Source organism: Vidua chalybeata, chromosome 4 (genome assembly GCF_026979565.1).
Source record: "Vidua chalybeata isolate OUT-0048 chromosome 4, bVidCha1 merged haplotype, whole genome shotgun sequence".
Taxonomy (NCBI): Eukaryota; Metazoa; Chordata; class Aves; order Passeriformes; family Viduidae; genus Vidua; species Vidua chalybeata.
In genome coordinates this window covers 8,000,628-8,026,925 of record NC_071533.1, presented here as the reverse complement: position 1 = coordinate 8,026,925, position 26,298 = coordinate 8,000,628, and the positions used below count along the sequence as shown (strand labels likewise).

General features: G+C 40.4%; 1 protein-coding gene across 5 annotated transcripts in view; it reads right to left on the bottom strand.

Moving 5' to 3' along the window:
- Positions 1-24,629, bottom strand: part of DCLK2 (doublecortin like kinase 2) — an 81,011-nt gene extending 56,382 nt beyond the window's left edge. For all 5 annotated transcript variants that reach the window (XR_008430346.1, XR_008430347.1, XM_053939903.1 and 2 more), the window contains exons 1-2: positions 23,686-24,629; positions 11,103-11,437 (exon numbers count right to left, since the gene is read on the bottom strand). Coding sequence is in view for 3 of the 5 variants with exons in the window: in XM_053939903.1 (XP_053795878.1) it covers positions 11,103-11,437; positions 23,686-24,100 (750 nt within the window). In the remaining 2 variants the exon portion in view is untranslated. The remainder of the gene's footprint in view (positions 1-11,102; positions 11,438-23,685) is intronic.
- Positions 24,630-26,298: the final 1,669 nt, after the last annotated feature.

Below are 26,298 nucleotides of genomic sequence, written 5' to 3'. Positions count from 1 at the left end.
GATAGGAAGAAGAAGAAGAAGTTATTAAGTATCATAAATATTTTTTTTAAAGTCAAATGTTTGAGAAATAGAACAGAAAAAATAATGCGTAAAGGGTAAAGTGTGCTGTAAGAAATCAAAATGTATTGATGTGCCAAACCCAAGAAAATCTGTAAAATAATTACTAGTTCCAAGAGTATTCAAAGGCCTCTCAGTCCCTAAAACTTCTCAAAAAACACCTTTGCACCTTGGACTGAAACTTCTCTCCTGGGCTTCTTGATAATTTGTGACAGAAGACAATGATGAGGCTTTCACAAATCCGATTACCTACGTCAGTCCAAAAGCAGGAGCAAATCCCTGCCAGGTAAAGGAAGATTAGTGCTTGAACTAGGAGAGTGCTCTTAAGGAGGTGACAGACTTCAAGGACTGCAGGTAATAACATCACTCTGATACTGAAACTCCAGGAAATTGTATTGTTAGCATATGAAAGTGAAGGAGGAAAAAATACAGAGCTTTGCAAATGCAATTTCATCATTTGTTCATTGTTCCCCTAGATTTTACAAGCTTAGAATATCCATTTTACTGCATTTTTTGCTTTAAGTAAAAATATAAAGTAATGTATTCTAAATTTTGCAAGTATATAATAAATATTAAAAACATGCTCTAATACAACAGATTAGTATGAAAAAAATTATGCAACAGACCTTGTATGGGTATCTGCAGAGAGATTTCCCTGCTTAACCCCCCCAGGTCCAGGGAAGTAGAAAGAATACTTTTCCCTTCAAGGCAAAAATATCAGCCACAAAGAGAACTGGCCAGAATAGTTGTTTGCAGAGATGGGTTTTTTTTTGAGTCAGATGTTCAGGACACCAGTGGGTTCTCTTTGCAAATTAAACCAGAACAGTTTCCAACTTCCAGTACTTCTCCAGAAGTCTGCCTGTACAGCCACATGGGCATATTCTAAGTGTCTGTATTATTGAGTCCCTTGCAAAATAGAAGGAGAATGCTTATGGTTGCTCTTCTCTTCATCAATTTTAACTTGGTTAAATCAACCAGACCCTTGATTTCTTTAAAAGAGGAACAGGAGATTTCTACATGCAAGGAAATGGCACCTTCAGAAACCACTTACAAAGAGGATTCTGGCTCTTCTGGTACTCTTTGTAGTATAATCATCGTGAGTTTTTTGTTTTCTGTTTGTTTGTTTTGGTTTTTTGTCTTTGTGGTGGGTTTTTTTTTTTTTTGTTTGGTTGGTTGGTTGGCTGTTTTTTTTTGTTTTTTTGGTTTTTTTTTGGTTTTTTTTTTTTTTTTTGTTTTAGCTAACTGGCCTATTTTCCAATAATTTTATCCATAAGTCCCTAAGTTCTAGGTGAGTTGAAAGTAAGAAATAAGATGGGGAAAGCCAAGAAAAGCCAAATCTACTAGCCAAAAATCCAACTCCCCATTTAGCTTACAAGTTACATTCTATTATTTCTTGCTTTCTTCTGAAATATTTTGGTTTCTTCAAGAAGTCTTTAATAAATACAGAGATATCTTACACCATGTATGAGTAAATAAAACACCAAATAAATATGAACAAAATAAATATTTAAGAACTTGGCTTAGATTGCATATTTGCACAACAGAAAAAAAAAAAAAAAAGATTGTTGGCTCAGTGAACAAGTGCTACAAGAACACTGACTTTTACTGCCTACACTGTAAACACTGAGTTATCACTCCCTCCTATGCAAAGCTTTCAATCTGCAAGCCATAAACAGGGTCACTGTTCCTTTTAAGTGCTGGAAAGCTCTTTGCTTTTAGGAGCTGGCTTTTGTTGCTATTACTTTAATATTGCTTTTCCATCTGAGTCTTCAGGTTTCTCTGTTTAAAGGTTCACTGCAAATTAAACAGCTAGCAGTATTTTAAACTTTAAAGACATATATTCTTTTCCTCTCTCCAACAAACTGCTTCATGTTTCCTGCCATTAATTTAGTATGGAACAGAACGTCATTTTTCTTAGCAACTGGTACAAATATAAAAGTTCATATTTTAAGATTTCAGTTGTGCTTCAGTAAACTTAAGAAACAGCAGCTGATTACAGCCAACCAAGAAGCAGCTACAGATCCATCAACCTGACAACCTGAAGGCCAAATCCTAAAACTAGAAATTCTGCTTACAGCCTCCATTATGAACAGGAATGGAGAAAATTCAACCTCGAAACCCTTTCATACATAGTTGGTAAATAGCTTTACACTGTAAGATATAGCAAGATTCTTAAAGAAATTTTGCATGTTAAAATGTTAAAATGTAAGAACTGTTTGCTGAAGGAACACAGGGTAATTTAATTACAGGAAAAAAAATTCCAAGATCTCAAAGTAATGAGGAACCTGTGACACAAATCCTAATCTGGCATATGACAGCTGCAGAATAAATTCAAAAGATTTTTACCAGACTAATTATCTGTTAATGGGCAGGCTCAGCGGGACATAACAAATTCCCAAGGTTTAGTTTCCAAGTCATGTGACCCAATCTTTAGCATGGCAGATGGCAGACAATGACTGCATACAGCTCTTTTATTCCAAGAGCTCCACACACCATTTCTGTAACCCATCACTAAAATTATTGTAATCATACATCAACAAAGATACAACATTACCACTGGTGACACCACTACTTCTGCAGTGATTGTTTCCCACACTGTGCAGCATGTCATTTTTATTAAGTGCTGTCAGCTCTTGGTGTGCACAGACAAAAATTGAAATCCCAGTAGGATTTATCTTCTCTATAGATCCACAAAGACTTCAGCTAGTTGGATGTCACTTTTAGCAGGTCACACATGCTTGCTGCTAGCTAAAATACCAGCAAATTTTTCAGTTGCCACGCTGTAATTCAAAAGTGCTGACTTCACACCAGGTTCTGATTTTATGTTCATTTTTAGAAATAATCTATTATTTTAACATCACACTTCACCAAGCTGCTAGTCCAATGGCAATGGGTATTACTGATCATATCTCTAAACTGCACCTTGCTGAAATAGATTAAATTCACACCCAGTGGACACCAGCCATCACATTCCCAGTAACGTTACACCACAGCCCCACAGCCAGAATTGTGCATCCCTGTGGGAAGGAAAGAGATATGTTCTCTATTCTATCTGTACTGTATTCCGGGTTATTGATCTCCAGAAAGCAAGAATGGGACACAGGGGCTCCCCCGCTGTGACAAATTCTAAAGACCTTTGTTCCAGAGAGCCAAGTCTTACAGTGCTAGACTGTGGCTGTTTCACATGGCATGACCTTTATTTTTTGCATATGCAACAAAGCTGAAGAGCTTCCTCAGCATTATTGTTCACTTCAAGTTTAACACACTCTTCTGAGATGACTCCCTAGACGTTCAAGGGTCTGTTTCTTTTTTAATCCTTTTTCTGCAGCACCTTCAGCATCACAATTTTGCTGCTTTGAAACAAAATCCTTACAATTTTCCTTTTTTTTTTTTTCCTTAAAATTATAATTGCACTGGTAATGTGATCCTCTGGAAACTGCAATAAAATTGTAAATATTCTCCAGGCTAAATCATAAACCCCACATTATCTGCCTGTGTACTTAGCACCACTGCATGTAATGAAAATGCTCTGGAAATATGTACAGAAAAGACTTCTGTATTTTCATACTAAGAGTATTTTTCAGATTGCTGCAACTATGACAGGGCAGGGTTAATTTCAGGTTGGATTCAGACAAACACTTCCTTCCACATATAACTAGAGATAGGAATATTTCTATGTCCATGAGCAGAGGCCAAAATGATCTCCTCTGCTCGAGTATGCTACTTCCTCCTTCCTTCTAGCAATAAATAACCCTGGCTCCCAGCTCTGAGCACACCGATTGGAAGTCTGACCAAAAATACCATGTAGCAGTGTCCATGGATGAATTCATTTCCTGCCAAACAGACTTCCTGAAGATTACAGCCACTTTAATTCTTTTGTTTTCAGTAAGTCTTGCAAGGTTTGTACCCCACACTGATTAGACATAGGCATCTGTCCAGAGATGCTCTCTGAAACAATTCCAGCCTCCAGCACAAACCCAACTTCCCTTAAATCACATTTCACATCAAACATTAGAGGAGGTTTGCTAGCATTAGGATAAAACTTACTGTAACTCTAACCCCTGCTGTTTGAATTCTGTGGGTTGCAGGTGTGTACACATGCACACTTTAACATTAACAGACATTCTAATTTTTATTTTATCTCCAGCTTAACAGCTCTTCCAATGTGGTAGATCACCTTTAGTTACTGAAAACACTCAAACCCAATCAGTTTTCAGAAACCTTAGAGACTACTGGACTCCAGTTATCTGCTGAAAATAGTAATAAAAAAACCCCACCTCTTCATTATTCTTATTTTTACAGTGACTATCTACCATCGAGTTCCACAGGATCTGATCTTGACTGTAAGCCTATTATTTCTTTTTCTATACATAGGGAAGACACAGAAGTAATTTTCTTTTGCTGCTAGGTTTTTTTTGTTCATCCCCCAAAAAAACTTGTTGATTATCTTTCTATAATCTCAGCTATCCCATTTCCTTTCATCTTTCCTCACAGAACATGTTTCCTTACATCTTTTTACTCCTTTCTGGATTTCCATAATAAAGCTGTCTCTAGCTAGCATCATTGCATTGAATAGGACAGAGCAAAGTGGGCACCTGACACATACATCAGAAACAAGATGATCGACTGTAACTTCCACATGGATGTTGGTATTCCCCTCCCACAACCAGTGACACCATGAATTCATCTTCACATCTTCAGCTGTGATCCTCTGCCACTTCAGCCAGAACACTTGTAATTTCCTATCTGCATTGTTAATAACCAGTGAGTGTAAGATTACTCAACCTGCTTCATCCTAAGCTCTTTCTGCAGTTTGCCAAGATTCTAATCATGTGTGTCCAGGTTTCCTGTAGCTTATCTGTATTTATTAAGCATAGCCTCCATTCCATCTTCCAGGTCATTTCCAGAGACTCATACAAACACACATTCACTGACCCCTACTCAATATGAAATTCCAGTTTGGCAGTGAGTCATCAATAACTACTCGGAACAGATATATTCCAACTGTGTATTTGGTAAGCATTGCATTTTTTCTGGACCATGCTTCCCTAGCTGATTGATGAGAAAAGACAGCATGAAAAAAAAACATATTTCAGATACAAAGAAGTAGCCACTACTATTGTTTTCTTCCCCTTGTCCCTCTCTCCAGTCAAGTCATTGATTCATAAATATGTATTATTAAAAAACCTCAACAACCAACAAAAAAAGCCCGCAAACCTTCCCAAAATCCCACCTCTCAATTGAAGCATCCTGTGTTCAGAGCTCAACTGAAACTGGCAGGCTCCCTGAGTAGACAGGTGCTGTGTCAGTGCCCTTCTGGTCTGTAACACACATCAAAGTGACTGTTCCAAACGTGACTTTTTACCGAACTACAATTTTTCAGCTTCCGGGTAGTACAGGTATTCCACTGCTACATATTTACTCAGACACAGGGAAATAATCCAGCTAACCACAAAAAAGTGATTCATAGTACTGCTCCATCATTTCTTTGTCCTGTCTGAGAGTTAAGTTTATTTAGCTCAACCTTAGGGACCAGCATCTCATCTAATAAATATCAGAGCTAAGATCATTAGACTCATGCAGCACTCCTCTACACTGCTTTTAAGGGTTTCCCTATGCCCTGGAAAGTAATCTTTGGCTCTTCTATGTTGGTTTTGTCTCAAGTTGATCCAGTGAATGAGAAGAATGACTCTTGACATCTAGTATGAGTTTTCCTCCTCTATACTGTGTGTATATTTTCTGATTTAACTTCACAGGTCACTTAGTTCCTAGTCTCTTGGAAGATCTCTCTTTTAGAAGTTCCATTCTTTTTCTTTAAAGACAATCTAAATATACTTTCTGGGTTCATCTCCTACTATTTCTCACACATTAATAATTTGTGGACTCATGTCAGCTACAAAAACTCCAAACAAACAAACAAACTCCAAACCAGCAATTTAAATGCCTCTTTCCAGCTGATACTTCACTTCTATATCACAGTGCTATCCCACTCCTGCATCAAGAGGTCCCGTTCCCATTCTCTCATATGTTTTGCACACACCCTACTGAACTTGCATAACGTAAAAACTGTGTGTCCCCCTATGTCCCACAGTATATGTAACTACCACTTGTGCAATTTCCCACAAAATAGGCAGATTCATATGCTTTTTCATGTAGATATGAACCATGAATTCTGAAAAGCCTTTCTATCCAACATATCTACTCTTTCCATACTTCTATTGGCAATCATATCCACAGTGTCAAATCCCCAATCACTCTGCTGCAGCTTGGCAAATTGTAAATCCCTTTCTATAAGTTGACTCCACCACTTGTGGCCCTCAGCCTTTAGGATGAATTCAGGGACTATCACTACTATTCAAAATCTTGAAGTTAGCTGAGGAAAGACTCCTTGCCCACAAATTCCTTCTATGGGATCTGCAATGCAGAGAATCACTCTCTGCAGCTGCCACTGACATTCCACAGTAACAATATATAAGCCTTTTGAAGAGTTGTGAGCTATGTGAAGGCTTAAGGATTTCTTCCCCTCATACCTGCAGATTAATGCAACATTTCAGCTTAAAAATGGTATTTTAAATTTCAGCAGAACTAGAAAAAAAAAATTAAAAAAAAAAAAGCTGGAGATTTATTTTCTTGCAGAATTGCTCGTAGCAAAAATTCAAACCTGCGCCATTTCCAAGGCATTTGTACAGTGCCTGTATTAGGTTAGAGTCTGAGATGCAAGATAAAAGTTTGATTTACTTTGGTAGCTTTCAACTAGAAATCATGCCTGTTAACACTGAAGCAAGTTCCTATTACAGTTGTTTCTTAGTCTTCAATCAGTGATGTAACAGCACAATTAAATGACACACACACACAAAAAGTACACATCTAGAGCCTGGTTGCTTGAGGAACATCCTCCTTTAGTAAGAGAGAATTGAACTAAAAGGAAATATTTTCCAAAAAGTACTTAACTGCAATAAAATTATTTTTTTAAAAAATCATCTCATACAAGTAGGACTTTGCCAACAAAATGGAAAAACTAAGAAAAATGAAATTCATATGTTCTAAAACTTCTCTCAGTACTAAACAGTAAGATCTCTACTGAGATTAAGATTGTAGCAAAAATTAATGGAAATTTTTGAGATCTGAATGACAAAAGCCTACCAAGAATATTGGGAAAATCTGTTACATGAATAAACAAAACCTCTCCTGCTCATCCCTTATTTTGTTTTCTGCCCTCTGTGATGGGTATGTTAACAGCAAAGCAAATACAAAATTCAGTTTTCAAAAGCTATCTTCTCTACTAAGAGTTTTCATATCTGTCACTAGAGAATAAAAAAATCACTGAGAGGAGAACACAATTAGTGATAAATACATCCACATGTAGTAACTGTTTTCTTCAGTTACCAATTTAGTTTTAATGAGCACTTTATAAAAAAACTTCATTAACAGAAAATTGGAGAACTTTTGGTTCCAGAGATAGCCCCCAATATACCTGTGGCCCATCAAAAAAGACCTTTAAAATAAGGCTAATTTTTGGTGCATTCTCACTGTGTGACAACAGAATATAGAAAAGGTGTCTCATCCACCTTTTCAATCGTGTTATGGACATTAATCCATGAAACTGCAACACACTGCAGGTTTAAAAAGTTTGAAGATTTAGTTTTCTTTTGTGTGTCAAATAACACAAGCTTCAGAGTTGTGTATGGCTTTTTGTGAGCTTTTCACAGGGACTCCCTCCCCCCAGCTTACCAGTCGCAATGACTGAAGCTTGAGGCTCGTTTAGCAAGAAAGAAACCCTCCATTCTCTTCAGAGATAACAAAGGGTTAACTTCCCAACTGGAGAAGTTTCAGTCTGACTGTCCTTGCCTCACAGTAGGATAGTGACAGATTCCAGGAAAATGCAGCCAAGTAAGGAAAACACTTTGGTCAAGCAAATATATTAGGCAAACCTCAATGTCAGAAGCACAAAGACTGGAACAGAAGCCTGCACAGCAAAGTTAAAGCCTAGTTACTTTTACTGAAATATTTTTCTCATTTAAAAATCATCTCAACAATCTTGGGAGGTAAAAAAATGTTGGTTGCTCAATAACTTAAAAGTTAGAATTAAGCCCAGCATCAAAATAGTTCAACAATAAATCTGCACTTCAGGCTACAAAGCACTAATACGTTAAGTTACAGCATTCATTTTGAAACTGAAGATAAAAGAAAACCTTGCAAACATTATAAAATCTTACAATTAAAAACCAGATACTTGTTGGTTTTCACACAGAATAATCAAGGAAAATATCCAGCTCAGGTGTTATTCTCTGTTATTCTATTTTGCAACAGTCAAGATTAATAAAGTCAGGAGAGCAAATAAAAACCCTTTTGAAAACATCCTTTCTCTTCTACTGGTCAGAAAGATCACTGGTTTTATCACCATTTCTCCCTACACATTAAATGGTTCTACTGGAATAAAAAAAAAAAAAAAAATCACACCACAAGTTAACAGAACAATGCATTCCCTAATCAAAGAATACAAATTTTATACATGCATGTTTTAATCATCTGAATTTCAGTCCCATTTTCATATTAAACAGAAAATAAAACCTAAGCCTATTCACTCAGGAAAAAAAAAGTATTTCCACAGAGATAAAAATATGAAGGAGCAAGGAAAAAAAATTAGAACCATAAGAAACACAAGAGCTACATTTATAGGAACACAGCCATTTACAAAATGCCTTTTTTTTAATGGTTGCCTTTCAAGCTGTGCCAACACCACAACAAACATAAAAGATCTGCCTCCCTAGCAGATTTAGAAGAATAAGCAATTACTACATTAGAGAAAATAGGCTGAGAAATTTCCACCAATTGGTAGTTGGCAGGAAAGCAACTCTTTATATGCCAAACCCCAAAAAGCCCTTCGGCACCAACCTCTACATATACTGGCAGTGAACAAACAAATTAAAAAAAAACCCTACTGCCTCAAACTTGGGTCAGCCCTTCCCTTTGGGGAAAGAGAAATAAAGAAAAAAAATAAAACAAAACAAGAGCTCTCAATTCTCCTAGGTAAGTAATAGAAGGCTTTTATTTTTGTCAGGGTGTTTGAAGTGATAGGTCTTCTCTTTGGGGCACTCCATCTCACAAGCTCCTAAAACACAGTTACGCTGTGGTTGTGCCACAAAGGCTCCTGCCCAAAGTCTGTGGAAAAGCACAAGGCCTGTCTTCCCAGTGGAAGTGCACATTTATGCACTGCTCCTGCTGGGACAGTTTACACAGAGAGGCAGCTGCATGCAGCAGCTCTCCGCAGACTGCTCACAGTCAGAATTCGGGATTTCTCAATCCTGCCTGAGAACACTCCTACAGCTGCAGTCCAAGTTCGCTCACTGCCTTTACCACAGAAGGGGAGGAGGAGGTACTACAGCAAATAAAAATCCTGTTTTGGAGCATTACCAGTGCTTGGTCATCCTCACCATGGACTGAAGAAAGTCATCATCCACCATGGGTGACGGCAACATACAAGCAATGAATGTGATATTTAATGTTAACTACTTTTATTGATCCCTGATGCACTACTGCATCTTCCATATCAGTGCAGATCAGTGGGTTTCCGCTGCTTTAACAATGCAAGAAGAGATCAATGTGAACTGACAATCCTAGCTTTTGCAGTTTCCCTTACTGACTCCCTACTTGCTTGAGAAGACAAAAATCCTGAGACAGTGTCAGAACACTTCATGGGCAGAAGAGACTCATTACTGCATAATAAATACCCTCAAAGCTATTTTATTGTTAATTGAATTAAACATGACAAACACTGTTTGGATGTTCCTAGGAAGGATTCTCTGTTAAGAAGTATCATTAACAAATCTCATTTAAAATCAAACCTATTAGAAGAACTAAAGAGCATGTCATTGTGCCACCAAACACTGAAAATCAAGAGTTTCAGTGATGCCTTTGCCTTGCTACATTTTCTTCAAAACACAGAAGTTGTTCTTTTCACATATTTCCCTACAAGAAGTGTAGGGACACAGAACATCCAGACACACAGAACATAACCAGAGACAGAGCTCTTACTGAGGCAATCTAAAAATACACTTGTTCTGTGATACATTTGTTAGAAGCTTGCACCTCAAAAAAAGTGGGTTTTTTGCATTAAACATTATAAAAATATTGCAAATAAAAATGCCCACATCTCTGAACACAACCGAAACTTTTACAATTACCTCATGCAGATGTATAGGTATACAGGTGTATATAATACCTGTTGAGTGAGCAAGGATATCAATGTTTAGTCAACAGTACAAGAGTCCAGGTACCTGATACCAACGTGATCTACTCTGCGCCTCTGTTGCTCCATTACTACAGTCACAATTCTGTCAGAGCTCCACAGCAGTGTCAAATAAAAGTATCAGGTATCAAAGTCCTGTTCTATGAAGGGCTGAGTCATTAATGTGACTGATCAACATCAAGTGTGTTCCTGACACTTTAAATTGGTGCAGCAGAACATCCTGTGGGCTGCTCCTTTGTATTTCTGTGCAAGAACACACACCACATCATTAACCCTAGCTTTGTTTTCGCAGAGATAAAACTAAAAGCAAAAAAAAAAAGTTGCAAAGATGTGAACACCCTCCCAGAATTATTAATTTCAGATACAATTCTTGACCTCGGCTCATGTCAGTTACTACCTCTGGAAACAGCAATCTATGGAAGTGCAATGGAAGGAGACATCAATATTTTTCTTATACCATTCAGCCACTGTATGGTAGTCTGAAAACACACAGATATCTTAACAAGTTCAAATGTTTCAAATAAACTGTATTACTCAATCAACAGTCACTTTTTTGAGCAATGCAAAACGGCTATCATAAAAAATAATTTGCTTTACTTGAATGTAAAAATCTACTTATTTTACACTATATACAATTCTAATTTTGTTGGCTGTATTAATATTTTAATGAATCTTTTAAAAGTTGATTTTAACTGTCATTCAGAAACAGGTTAAAGCATACACAGTAATGAAAATTGAATTTATGAAAACTGAGCATCTCAGATTATTAGATGGCCACAGCAGTTTATTCTCCTACCTGCTTCCCATCCAGTGTACAAAGTCTCTTGACTACACCCGAGTCTAACTTAATGGCTTCGGTGATGTCATTCAAAACCTGTTCAAAGGAGTGAGCAGTCTTCTTGTTCAGCAGAATTCTCACAGCTTTCCGTGGCTTTACCCCACTCCTAATAACAGTCACCAATTTGGGTTTAATGAAATCTTTACTCTCCTTCACTTCGCTCCTTGTGGATGTCAAGGACGTCAAGGACCGACTGGATCCAGTCCTTATGTTCACGCACCAGTTCGGGTTGACATTCTTGGTGTAATCAACTTTGCGATACGGTTCATTGGATGCACACACATAGCTCTCACCTGAAAAGAAGAGGACATGTTCACAGTTCAAGGGGGTTTGCAGCTACTTTGTTAACTTAAAAACCAGAAAAACCAAAAAAAGACATATTTTGGGAATGATTTTCCTGTATTTTCACAAGGAGGACCATAAGTTATCAGGGCTTTCCACCCAAAGAACACTCTCATACAGTGCTTTCAACAGGTTTCAAAAGACCTCTGGTATAATAAACAGTAGGGGGTAACGAGGAGGTTCAAGATATTTCACATCTTTTGGATTGAGTCATCTTGCAAGTGCTTAAATTACTTGAGCTCAACACATGACACTAAGAGCATTCTCCTACAGCAAATATCCAGGTCCTCCCCTATGTATCTATCCCTCAACCATGGACTTCAAGATATGTACACCTATGCCTGTGTTTATTTTACAACAGCAAGTTTTAACAGAATAAATTTAAGCACCTCAAGGCCCTTACCCTAAAAGGCACGTTAACCTACCAGGAGTTACTGCCTTTCTACCAAAGACACATATTTGAAACACATCCATTTACGTATTTTTTAGACCAATGAACACCTGCTGAGGCCACAAGCAAGTCTTTGAGAGTATGGGAGGATAATAATACATCTACACTTCCCCATTTTTAATTTCTTTCCTAACTCAAAGCTGGTTTGCAGGGTGTTTTTGGTTTGGCTCTTGTTTTTTTCTTTTTTTGTTTTGTGGGGGTTTGTTTGTGGGTTTTTTGTTTGTTTGTTTGGGTTTTTGTTTTATTGTTTTTGTTGGTTTGTTTGTTTTGGGTTAGGTTTTTTTTGTTCTTTTTTTTTTTTTTTCTTTTAGAGGAAAAAAAAAGAGGAGGACTACTTGCAGCTTATGACAACACTTTTGACACCTGACAGCAATATGCAAGGTGTAAACCATGACAAGGACATCCTTAACTCTGTGTAACCCATATCCTTGGGGTGTCACAAAATGACATCCCAAGACATTCTTGAAAGGGCAGAGTATTGCCAGAAGGATGAATGCTAAAGCATTCAAAACTGACAGAATACAACATTGCTCCAGATAGAAGAGCTACCTATATCTTAAAAAGCTTAACCTGTTCTAAAATTAAAGCTACACAGTCAAAGTCACTGGTGGAAGAAACCAAACTCACTTCTAACATGCACAGCAAGATGAGTAAAGAGTAAAGATACATCTAGGGGACAGAATTGTAAGGGTTACAAAATGTATGCCTACATTTAGATGCATACTAGCAAACTTTTAAACAACACTTTTACTTTCTGAACTCTAGTTTGGAGAGTTGATTTATATTAGAAGTTGCAGAGCTTATTCTAAAAGCAAGATACTAAACTACTTTCAAAGCCCTGAAGAATTACTGTAAGCTGAAAGACTTTCTTGTTTCTTTTCCAATACCTATTACACTGCTTTGTAATCTATCTTGTATTTAGACCTTCTTGAAAGTCTACTTGCTGTATTTGAAAGAACACAGATTATAATTAAGCCAAGTCAACACTGATTTTGTTTGGAAATTCTGGTAGCCAAAATTCTGCCTCCAAAAACATCACCAGGACTGTACTCCACTCAGGTACTAGGAAACTGGGGTGAAGTTCTGTGGATGCCACTGCCTTGTCTGTACTCTTCCTCTTCACTCATCCCCATCATTCCTCCTCATATTCCTAGATCAAGTGGTGCAAAAAACAAACTGATGCAGACAAGATTAGACTCTTCATCTTTCTCCCAAAAAAATAGCTAAGAGAAAGAAGGTGTTTTCAGTACACAAACTCCTTGACAAACAGCTGCATGCTGCACACTAGCACCAACTTACAGGTAGGAGAAAAAGAACCCCAAACTCCACACAGCTTAGTAAGGGCCGTGGTGTCTAGAAGCTTATGTTGCCCCAGAACTACCTGCTAAATTGTAAGAAATCTCCAAGCAATCTGGATGAGGTGACTTCAGAAAGTCCCTTTCAAACTAAGAGGTCCCATGATTTTAAAGATGTGCACAGTTCTCTTCCAACGGCTGTTTTCATCATCTATCCTGTTATCGCAAAACAGTGTGAGAGATTCGTTTTGTGGCAGCAGCTCAGCTACAACAGAAAGCAAAGGTTTCCCCCTGTACATCCTCTATCACTAGATTCAAAGCACTGTGCTTGTTGCCTGAACAATTGCCAGTAAGTCTGTCTCCAAACCCAGTGCTGCCAAATGAGAGGCACTTCAAGAAGCTGGTAGTAGTCCCACTGAGTGGGACAGAAGAGGCAAAATCAGAAGGGTAAAATAAAACTCATGGACTGAGATAGAGACAGTTTAATAGGGAAAGCAAAAGCCACAGGGGCAAGCAAAGATAAACAAGGAATTCATTCACCACTTCTCAAGAACAGGCAGGTGTTCAGCCTCCTCCAGGAAAGCCAGGCTCCATCATGGTAATGGTGACTTGGGAAGACACATGTTTTAACTCTGAACTTTCCTCCTCTTCCTCCTTCTTCCCCCAGATTTATAAACTGAGGATGATGTCATATGGTCTGGAATATCACTTGGGCCTGATGGGGTCAATTGTCCCAGCTGTGTCACCTCCCAGTTTCATTTTCCCCCAGCCCACTCACTGGTGGGATGATGTGAGAAGCCAAAAAGGCCTTGGCTCTGCGTGAGCCCTGCTCAGCAGGAACAAAAACATCCCCCTGTTATCAACACTGTTTCAAAAACAAATACAAAACATAGCCCATACTAGCTACCATGAAGAAAATTAACTCTATCCCAGCCAAACTCAGCACAAACTCTTGGGACAGTCTGTCCACCTGTGTGCAAAAGAGCTTTAAATAAATTCTATAAAGTACCTCAAAATTCACCATAATTGAGAATGTTCAGAATTATCCTGACTCAAAACCAATGTACTTCCTAGACCATTAAAAAAAGAAAAAAAAAAAAAAAACAAATGCACACAAGGTAATTTAAAGTTAAATCTCAGGGCTGAAATTTAAATTAATAAAGTTTAAAAAAAATATTAAAGCTACTCAGAAACAGTCTAAAACTTGAAGTGAATTCATTGCTTTGCATAAAAAAGGTCCCTTTGCTCAAGGATTTATAATAGCAAAGTTTCAACAGGCATTCTGACTTTGTTTCATAATCATAAATAGAGCATCTTCTTCATACTATCGTGGAATGTGATCTATTATCTGTCACAGCTGTCCTACAGCACCCTATAGGACAGCAGAAATTGTACTTCTATAAAATTTTCAGTCAATATTAATCCAAAAGGATCTACATTTTTTTAAGATAGCAGTGTAAAACATTGTCTCCTACTGCTTCCCTTGCTTAATGCATGAATAAAACAATTGCTTGATTATCTCAGAGTGTTGTGATACAGATTTCTTCTTGTTACTTTTTTTCCTTTAAGCAGAGGCCACAGTAATGAAAGTCAGGAACTGCTTTCAAGTTAAAACAATGTAATAACTTCAAAGAAAGAATTTCAAATTATTTGTTTATTATTTGTTTCAGCTGCATTTAGTCAAGCCTGAAGTTGAAGCACAAACTATTTTACCTTAAAAAAAAAAAGATAAAATCTGCCAAAATTAATCGAAAATTTCCTATAGTTGGTAGATACAGTAAAGTCTAATTGCTTGAGAATATGGTATATTACAAATTGTTTAGTAAGTGCTTCAAAGTCCATGCCTGCTTTCATATACCAGACATATAAATAAAGTTAAGTAACACAAGTTTTGCATGGAAAACAGATTTTACTACTACACCTGCAAGGCAGGCACATATGGCAAAACTAGAGTAAGGGCTGTAAGTGAGAAAACACATTTACGGAGTGATTTTCTTATTTCATGACTTAAAGGATAAAGTTTTGAAATTATTACTTAAATCTCTAATTATTTTACTACAGCCAGGACTTCACCCACAGTTTCTAAGTTCTATTTAAAAACTTGCAAGATACAAAAAAACCCCAAGAAACAGTATCATTAGGAAGACAATTGCTTCTCTCTGGATAAAGAATGGTTTTCTAGGAACAAGTTAAACATTTATTTGTTTGACAGAGGTATACAATTGACTATTGTGATGAAAATATGTAAGGAAAAAAATGGCAGGGGTAACTTAAATCACATCTATAAAGTTAACTCTAGGAAACTTTCCGACAGAATGGTGCATTTAAAAATCATGCCTGAGGAAACACCATCCCTGGATAAGCAAGCATTAATAAAAGTGTGCTATTGTTTAAATTATTGTAGCCATCCTCCAAAGTAGAAAATGCCCTTATGTATGTCAGTTTGGAAGAAATATAATGTAATTTGTATAAGTAGTATCTCTTTTTTACATTAATTTTTGTAGGTAAGAACCTGAAAATATAAATACTATATATATACACCATATTTGCTCACAGCTTTCATGTATGACCTGATTTTAAATCTTTTTGGGATTAATTCATGTATAAGTACAGACTTCTGATAATCTCCACAATCTTTCAGAAAACTAAGATATGTAAAATATAACACACAATACTTGATTTTTGAGGGAGTCTAGAACAGTTGAACCAATGAAATTGTTTTCAAATGTCATTGAAACTAACAGATACCTTTATAGTTAAAAATCACAACCATAAATATATTTGACTGTTTCACTGACTGTCTTGAATGAGATTATCCATGTGAATAACCTAAATGCATATCATCCCAAATAAAAAGGAAATATTTTATGAGACTTTAGCAGTATTTTGATCAGGCTGTAGCTTTTTTCTTTTTGCATTTTTACATCTACCAGCCCAAGAAAGTTGATAAATCTCCAAAAACAGGCATAAACAGTAATTCAGATATTTACACTGCTGACTTCAAGCTGGTCAATTTTATGGTTTGAAGGCCCACTTTCCATTTATATTCTTGAAAGACATTAAAGCTAATGCATAGTAGCTTCAACCAGCACACAGTCATAGCAATTATATTATGGAAAGTAAATACCATGTCTCCAGCTCACAACATTGGCATTAACATGAATCAGCTCCCCAAGGTTCAGACCAGAGCATGAGTTTAGTCTCTAATATTACACTGAGATGTGCAGGTAAAGAAGCACAATATAGAGTAATGAAGCAGGATGATCTATTTAGCAATGCTTTCTTTTTTTCATTTAGAGGCAGAAAAAAATGCAACACTTCCAGACATAGGTGACATCTGGGACTCTTGAGCCCAGCCAAACTATTCCACAGCAGAAAGCTCAACCAGGCTGCAGAGTAGTTTTGGCAGAAGTCTGAAACCTCCTTATAAGTTCACAGCATAATTTTAACAGAGTGTATGTACAATCTAACTCACGATTCATGACAGTACCCAGAGCAAGCTAAAAGTGCCAGCTCTTCCATGAAGAAATCCTGCTACCAGCAAAAACTCCTCAAATTTGGCATATGCTTGCTTAAAAAGAGAAACATCTGCTGATGTTTTGGGCCACAATATAATCAGCAAATGGCATAAGTCTACTTCTGATTTTCCAAGTCTTATTAACAGTAGAAAATCAGCTAGAAGACATGGAACATTGGCTTTTCACAAGGAAATATGATGTGCCTCTCAATAATTCAGCTGCACTGAATTAATAACTGGATGCACTAACCATGAAACAAGCTGCTGTGTAAGTGGTTTAAGAACAATGTAAAAGGATTCCAGCTTCAGACAGCCAACAGTCTAAACACAACACCTGCCATCCCCTCAGAAGAGGAAAATACAGATGATAAACAGAGAAAATGGAAAAAGAGAAAACAAGACTACACTGGTCAATCTGACTGACAAACAGCCATAGATCACCAGCTGCCTAAATACTGGTTTGCTTTCTTAGAAACTCATCCACAAAGTTTTTTTTATTTGCAATCTATTTCTTCAACACCAATCCCCAAGAAATGTGCCTAGCTCACCTTTCAAGATAAAAATGCATGGATTAAGGAGAGTAGCGTGTACACTTAGTAGATGAGGAGAAGGCTGTGGATGTGCCTATCCAGGGTCTATCTAGACTTCAGTAAAGTGTTTGACACCATCTGCCACAGCATCCTCCTAGAAAAAAATGACTGCTTGCAGCTTGGGTTGGGTGGACTCTTCAATGGGTAAAAATCTGGCTGGATGGCTGAGCCCAGAGTGCTGTGGTGAATGGAGATAAATCCATTTGGCAGCTGGTCACTAGTGGTGTTCCCCAGGGCTCAGCCTTGGGCCAGTCCTGTTTAATGTCTTTATGGATGATCTGGACATGGGGATCAAGGGCACCCTCAGTACTTGTGCAGAAGACACTAAATTGATGTGCTCAAGGGATGGAAGGCTCTGCTGGACACCTGGACAGACTCCATCAGTGGGCTGAGGACACAGCTGCAGGAGGCTCAAGGTGGTGAAATGCCAGGTTCTGCACCTGAGCTATACAACGATACAGGCTGGGTGAGGAGTGGCTTAGGACAGAAAGGGACACCTGAGTGCTGGTTGACAGCAGCTGAACCTGAGCCAGTGTGCCTATGTGGCCAAGAGGTCTGATGGCACCCTGGCCTGGATCAGCCAGCAGGACAGAGAAGTGGTTGTTCCCCTGTACTGGGCACTGGTGAGGGCACAGCTCAAGTGCTGTGTCCAGTTCTGGGCCCCTCACTTTAAAAAGGACATTGAGGAGCTGCAGTGTGTCCAGAGAAGGGAAACCAGGCTCATGAAGGGTTTGTAAAACATGTCTTAAGAGGAATGGCTGAGGGAGCTGGGCTTGTTTAGTCAGGAGAAGGGTAGGCTCAGAGGGGACCTCATGGCAGTCTACAATCCCTGAAAGAAGGTTGGATGGAGGTGGGGTCAGTCTCTTCTGCCATGCCTGCCATAAGAGGAATAGAGGAAATGGCCTTAAGCTGAGACAGGGGAAATTCAGATGAGATATTAGAAAAAAATCTTTTCACTGTTAGGGTGATCAGGCACTGGAATAAGTTCCTCAGGCAGGTAGGGCAGTCACCATCCTGCAGGTGTTTAAGAGGCATTTGGACCTGGTGAAATGGTTTAGGGGTTACACTGGCAGCGCTGGGTGGATGGTTGGACTGGATGATCTCAAAGGTCTATTTCAACCCTGATTATTTTATACCTTTACATGAACTATTCTAAATTCAGCCATGCAATATTAGGTACTATTAAAAAAAGTAGGATGCATCCTGCCTTTTTGCATCACAAGTGCAGTTTTGAGGGAACACAGCTGCCTGACCATTTGAGGTTCTTCACAGCACAACTTTTGTGAGCCAAACCTCACTGCTAAGCATTTGACAAATAGCCTAGAAATATTCAGACTTTTTGTCCTTAAAAAATAAAAACTACTAAAGAAATACTTACAAATATTTACTTTTCCCTAGCATTAGGTTAGAAGCCAGCTGTGGATATGTCACATGTTGTGAGCAACAAAAGGAATTAATTAAGTGTGCAACACTCAAAAATCCTCAGTAGGGATATTTGAAACAAAAGTATCTGAATAAAGTTTTCGGTCTTGCTTTTTTCAAGGTCAATAAGCACTATCTCCTGAAAGTCACATAAATGATCACTTTTTAAATGGCACTCTGTGTAACAGAGAATGACACAGCTGACAGGTAAAAACATCCCTAGGGAAGGAAAACAATTTCCATATTTTTTAGGCATGTGTTCCCCTGTGAATCCCATAGGACAGGGCAGGTATCTACACAGATGTCATTTATTCACCTTATGTTCCTCAGCTTCTTTGGGTGCAACTCTCTAGCTTCAGAACTACCAAAAGCTGCTTATTTAGTACAGCAAGGTAGTTCTTAAGGCTACTGACCTTCTTTCTAACTTGAGGAAACAGCAGAGTAACCTTTCCGTGTTCTGTAACACAAAGCCAAGCAGATTTCCGGAACAGCGTATTTACAGCATATATGACTGATCTAAAAATAAAATAACCCCTTTTATGAAGGATTGGGTTATTTCAGTTTCCCTTTCCTTCCTTATTTTGAGCAACTTCCCTCCTCATCAGTTTCTTACAATTCACTTTCATATCGTCTTTAATAACCCTATAGAAGTCACGATCTTTTCTCATCTACAGCACTCAGAATTCCCCATGCACTTTTTAAAATCTGGGACGACAACCAGGATTTTAGCAGATGATCTCTTTTGATGATCTCTTTAGTTCTCTTTTGATTTGATTTAGACATTAAGAGGTGCAGATTACAGCTTCCTACAGGCTTTCACAGAATCACGGAACAGCTGAGATTGGAAGAGACCTCAACAAGTTCAACCCCCTGCTCGGGCAGGGTAAAAGCTCTCATATGACAGTCAATTCCACCTGGTATCAAACACACCTGACACCATGTGCCTTCTCCACAGGAACTAAATAACCCTTTTCAGGTAAACTAGAATTTCCCCATCCCTGAAACTAGGAGATGGATGATGATGGAATTATTTTATTTTACTTGGATGGGACATTAACTAAGAATTACTTCTGCATTTCACATCCATACCCCAACGCTCCAGAACTGTGTCACTACAGTGATTTGAACACATATTTGGAAGAATATGCTTTCAGTGGTTTTTAATCCTTCTTTCATCCTCCTTACTTACCCTTCTTTGTTCAACTTGCTACATTTGCCTCTTGTTTATTAAAGCGCTACAGCTTCTGGCTCTAGCACAGGAGGGTAATCATACCTTTTGGAATGTGCAAAAACACAAACTGCCTACTTGGTGTTGCCATCTGCTTGCCCTGACAAGAGACTACAAATGCCCTGACCTAATGCAACAGTGCACATCAACCGAAGTCACAGGTAGTTTATGCAGGATTAAAATGTAATATGCAGTAACAACTATGGTCTAAGGCAGAAAAAAACTTGGATTGTTCAACACCTCATTTCAAAACACATTCTCTTAGTCTGTGTTAGTGAGGCAGAGCTCATTTCTGTAAATCAGACATTGCCCTGTGCTATGTGTCCTGGCCATACATAAGGACTGCCCCACCCCAAAACCTTCCCACCTCCTGCCCAAAGACTTCCCTACAAATGCCTGTTGATTGTGTGCATAATCATGCAGACAAAACTCCTGACATTTTATAAAGGATTGTATTAATTAAGCACTGTTGTTGAACGAACAAAGACACTCAGCCATTTTTCTAGGGAACAGAAGGATTCCCGTTAGATGCAAAACAAACAGAACTTCTCTTTCCAGAAATAAGGTCTACACTTGCTTTCATCTCCCAAAATCCAACAACTCCCAACTTTGCAGCAGACCTGTACAATCGGGATTCTCCGCATCCTTCATTAACAAGGCAGTGAAAACAAAGAGACAGAGCATGACCAACATCCACATAAAACACATAGCTCAGGACTAAAGAGCTGCACAGTTCTATTACCATGGTATATCATGCTTTAGGAAGCCTATTTTTTCAAGGGAAACTGAAGGAAATAGACAAACACTTAAATAGCTAACTCTGGTAGAAAATAAAAATTAATCTACTTTTAAATATTTGATATTGAAGGGCAAGTATAAAATTACACATGGAATATTGTATTCTAAAGTAAAAAGCAGTGTTCCAGCAGAGTAAAGCTGGAAGAAAGAAAAGTATAAGAGAGCCATAATAGTCCCAGCCCCCTCCTCCTCTCTGGATCTGCCTGCTCAAACAGATCAGGAGTAGACAATGAAATTCCTCCCATTCTAAGAAAACAGTGAAAACTGTCATACTCATAATGTTTCCTATCTACAGGGGCTGAGAATATAAATTATATTTGCCTTAGGCTGGTCCAGCAGAGCATGCTTTTTTGATTGTCATATCCAGTTAAGAAAAGCAATATGCTTCATAAACTGGAGCTTCTATTTTTGACTAATAAACATGATCTGGTGCAATTTTTAACTGGCTCAACCCATAACAGCAATATTTCATATCCTCAGTATGTCCATGCACTAGCTCTTTTTCTCTTAAAATGACAAGCAGTAAAAGAGATTGCCAAATACAGCCAAACTCCAAAAAAAAACATTTATCAGTGACTCAACTCAGCTCGTTATGATACACAATTTGATGTTGCCAGCTTTTATATCTCAGATAGATAAATAGCAAATAAGCCTTAACGAGCTTGCCCTGTACTGGGACACATCACTGTCCAAGAGCTACACACACACAGGCTAGAGCTGAGGGAGGTTTAATGCAGACCTTGCTGGCTTGGCAAGGTTTGCTGAGCACTCACCTTCTGCTCACTGCAGAGATCTGCCACTACTGAACCTGAACTGCTGTGACTCCATGTCCCAGTTCAGGAGCACTGGGAAGGTGCCAAGAGACCAGCGAGCTTGGTATTGCATCACGCAGCCATGGCCCGTCTGGTGCTCAGCCTGTGGCTGGCACACACTCCAGCACTACAGTTTTATTTTCCTTTCTGAAAATATTAAAAAGAAATATGGCAAAATACCATTCAAAACTACTTCTGGTGCTTCTGTAGTTCAAGCTTTAGGTTAACACCAATGTTGGAGCATTTACTCGAGAGCAGAAATTTAAGCTTGCTGTGCTGTAACCACAAGAAATAAAGAAAATGAACCCAAATCAAATCTCTTCCAGCACCTCAAGAACAAAACAGCTAGCAAAAACCTCAAATAATTTCAAGGAATGACAGATTCACTACTTGTTTGCTGTCCTTTCCTTCCTCTATACACTTTTCTTTCTCTGGGTGATTAGTCTTGCACTGGTAAAGTTTTTAGCACGCTAACTGGAGAACATACTAATCCAATTATGATGCTATAGGATTTTCTTAATATTCCTGAGAGTTGTATTGGATAGATGACTAAGTACTTGGGATTCTTTTTCCCGCTTTTTATTTCATTGAGAAAGCATGGAAGTGGCATTTTGACTGTGACATTTATTTTGCTTTATTCTTCCAGTGAAGAGCCACAACAAAGGTTACAGTTTCAATGAGTATTTGAAGAGACAAAGAGTAAGTTTTGCTTTCAATTATTAATTTATAATTGTAAGAGTATACATGGCTGTCCAGCAAGTAATTCTGCTTTCGTTTTAAGTCATAAAAGCCTAGTATCACTCCTGCTGCAACATCTCAAAAGTAATGGAAGTGCCCTTCCATGCACATCTTTTTTGAGGGAGACCCCCTTTGGCACAGCAAATTCTGCAGCCCCTCCCCTTTCTCTTCCACGTTGTGAAGCAGCTAGTCCCTAACTCCCAATGTCCTTCCTGGTGGATTACATAAAGGTCTTCAGGTTCCCTTTCTCATCCAATTCTCCAGGTGTGATTCAGCACTGCTTTGAAAAGGAAAGCTTCCAGACCAAAGCTCAAAGGATAGGCAGCTGAAAGCCTGGGAAGCAGGAGGCATTGGAAAGCCTACAAAAAAATCCCAGTTCTTCATTAATGCAAACCAGCTACACCTGGCACACAGAGTCACAGGGTGGAAGACTCTGGTGGTAGCTGATCTATTAAATACCTGAGAACAACCATCGAGTGCAAATTCATTGCAAACCTCTCAGCATGCACAACATAACCTGCTCATTTGGGAAGCAGGCAATGCTGAGCTCAAACTATATTTTAAGACATCACGTGAAAAGACTGGGGAATTCTGCTCCTCATTCTGATAGTTATCACTCCCCACAAACAAGGGGCATATGTGTCATTCACAAAAGAATATTTCTGGTCCCATTTTGAGACAGGCAAGTGCTGTTCTGTTCAGATTTGTAAGATGTACATAACTTCAGCAGCTAAATCCCATTATGAAAAGCTACTTAGGAACAACTCTGAAATACATCTGATTCCATAACGTGCTTTTGAAAGTCAGGCAAGGTAGATAATTCCCTCTGTTAATATGGACTCTGATCACATTTGAAACCAGGGTGTTACACCTGTTAGTTTTAATAAGTGGTAGGATAGAGATACCCTTTATTCACAGCACTGGGGCTTCTTTTCTGAAGGTTGAAGCCACTGTGAGTCAACAATGACACTTAGAGAAGCAAATTACAGCATTTCCCTCTATTACAAATGGAAGGTAACCAAGAACTTTACACTTCTTGCAGATGAAAAGAGCACCTGCTGCTTAACTAGCATTGGAGTCAAGCCCAGCGCATGCAGATGGCAGCACTCAAGGTGATGGCAGAAGTGGATGGTCCACACGGGGAAAACGAGGCCCTACCGCCCCTCACAGCGGTAACCTGCGGGCAACCCCGGCTACTTGCCCTCACGGGTTCTGAGGTCGCCAGTTCTCACAAGGCGACCTCTTCACTTTGGTCCGGGTGGGGACTGGGAAGCTCACCCCAGGAGTGCCCACAACCCACCACCAGGTCCCACGGCCAGGTCCAGCCGGACTTTGACACCCTCCTCACCTTCCACCAGCTCGTCCAGGCTGGTGAGCTTCTTGCTGCCATCGATGGTGTAGATGGTGCGGACCCCTTGCGGCAGGTTCACGTTGTCCGACAGGGACCGAGTGAGCTCCACCAGGAGGGCGTCGAAGGAGCGGAAGCGGTCGGGGGAGATGGCGTACACCAAGCCCTTGAAGTACCTGTCCCCGTTGCGGTAGAAGCGGGCTTTGCGCGCCTTCTTCTCGGAGCTGAGCGCCTGCAGGGTGCGGGTGCGGTAGAGGCTGCAGTGCGCGCTGTGCGCCGGGCTGGGCACCAGCCCATTGCCCCGCGGCCCCGCGCCGCCGCCGGACCCGGAGCCTCCGCGCCGCGGCCCGGAGCGCTGCTGCCGCTTGTCCCGCTCCTCGAAGTGCTCCAGCTCGATGCTCCGGCTGCTCGCCATGGAGAGCCGCCTGCCCGCCCTCCCAGCTCCGCTACTGCCTGCTACGCCTGCCCGCCGCGCTTGCAAGGGCTCGGGCCGCCTAATAGAGCATCGCGCCCGGCCGCTCTCGCCGGGAGGGCTGCGGCTGAGCGCGGCGCCCGACCTGCCCCACCACCGCAGCCCCGGCCCCGCCGGAGCCGCCGCTACCCGCTGCTGCGCCCGCGGCCGCGCACAAAAGCATCCCTCACGCCCGAGCGCGGCGCCCCCCGGCTACGGGCGATGCCGGGGGCCGAGCGAGAGGCTCGCAGGAGCCCCGCGGCCGCGCCCCCGTGCCGTGCCCATGCGGGCTCGCACAATGCGCGGGTCCCCTGCTCAGCCCCTTCCCTGCTGGCTCTGCCGGGCAGCGGCGGCGGGGCCGGAGCGCCTATTTGCTCCCGCGGCGGGGGCAGCAGCACCGCCACTCGGCGCGGGGAGCGGAGCAGCCTCCCGGCTCCCCGGCGGGGGAAGGAGCCGCAGCGGATCCGGCGGGAGCGGCGCTGGCGGCCCGGCCGTGGAGCGCAGCGGAGCCGGAGCGGGAGCGGGCGGGGCTCCTGCCGGGCCGCGCCGCGCGGGGGCGGTGCCAGCTCGGATCGCGTCCGGCGCGGGGCGGGAGCGGCCGTGGGAAGGGTGGGAGCGGCGGCTCGCGGGGAGCGGGAAGGGAAAGGGATTCTTCTAGGAAAGGAGAATTTGGAGGCGCAGTTTTCCCATAGGGTAGTGCTGACCTTTTGGTGGTCGTCCAAGTGCCACACGCCCCTCAGGCGCACCCGCCGAGCTGCCTGCCAGCTCTCTCCCGGCTTTGCGTGGCTCAGTCACTGCGTTAAAACGCTAAAAATGCTCCTTCTGTACGGCCCTCAGCCTAATACATCCCGCGGGACAGAAAACTACGCATCCCTGTCATTTGCTGGAGGAACTGCTTTAAAGGGCGTGTAGCGATAGGACATGGGGTAATGGATTCAAAGTGAGAGTAGGTGTAGATTGGATATTGGGACGAAATTCTTCCCTGTGAGGATGGTGAAGCACGGGCACGGGTTGCCCAGAGAAGCTGTGGCTGCCCCATCCCTGGAAGTGTTCCAGGCCTGGTGGAACGGGGTTTTAAGCAAGCTGGTGTAGTGAAAGGCATCCTTTCCCATGGCAGATGGGTTAGAACTAGATTATCTTTGAGGTCCCTTCCAACCCAAACCATTCTGTGATTCTATGATTTTCCTTTTGCATTTGCCACCACCTCTCCCTGAGGACTCAAATAAACCCATTCAATCAGCCTAGACCTCCTCAATGTGCTGCAGCCCACGTTTTGTGGTTTCCTCAGACATGTTCTCAGTGCTCCTGAGGTTCCTCAAGTCAAATTCACTTTTCATAGAAATGGCCAACAAATACGCTGAGATGGATGCGATTTCAACTTATTTTCAACCTTACAGAACATATTTTCTTTTCTTGGCACAATGAGAATCTAAAAAAATGTAAAAGCTTTTATAACTACATACATGTTTTCAATTTTTTTTAGGTCTCTTGCATTGGGAAGTTGCAGTTGTGTTATGTCATTACAGGTGACCACAGGTTGTGCTCTTCTGTCCAATATTCTTTGCCACAGTTTTGATGGATTTATTTTTTTATATATATTTTTTATTATTATTTTTTGAAATACCAATAAAATCGAACACTTTCTCAGCATTATTACTGGGTTTCTTACAAAGTAGATAGACATCTAGTAACAATATTCTAAAGATGATACATAGAAAACGGCAGTGAAACTCACTCTTTATTGAAGTGCCAACTTCTGTGATGCCTGAAAACCTCCACAAGCAAAAAGAAGAGATAAACCATGGAGCAGGATTATCTCCTCTGGTGGTAAAATCAACAAAAGGAACTGAAGGAGAGGGAATTTTGTTACAGCCAGGGCATGAATACACTTGCTAAGATTAGACACGCAGGTCATGCCTGGGAATCAGGACCCAGAAGCCACAAAACAGTATGGATCAACTTTTTAGACTGGCTTGGATATGTAGTTTCTAGTCCTAATTGCAGCCAAAGTTACACAGACAAAATTCAAACTCATGTGTGTAACTTTGCTCTGAAGTGGATGGGTCTCAGCTGCAAAGGTATAACTTTTTCCAAACAGTACCACGCTTCATGGGCACATCTGGCCTTTGCAGAACAATTCACATTTCTTAGTTCAACCCTCA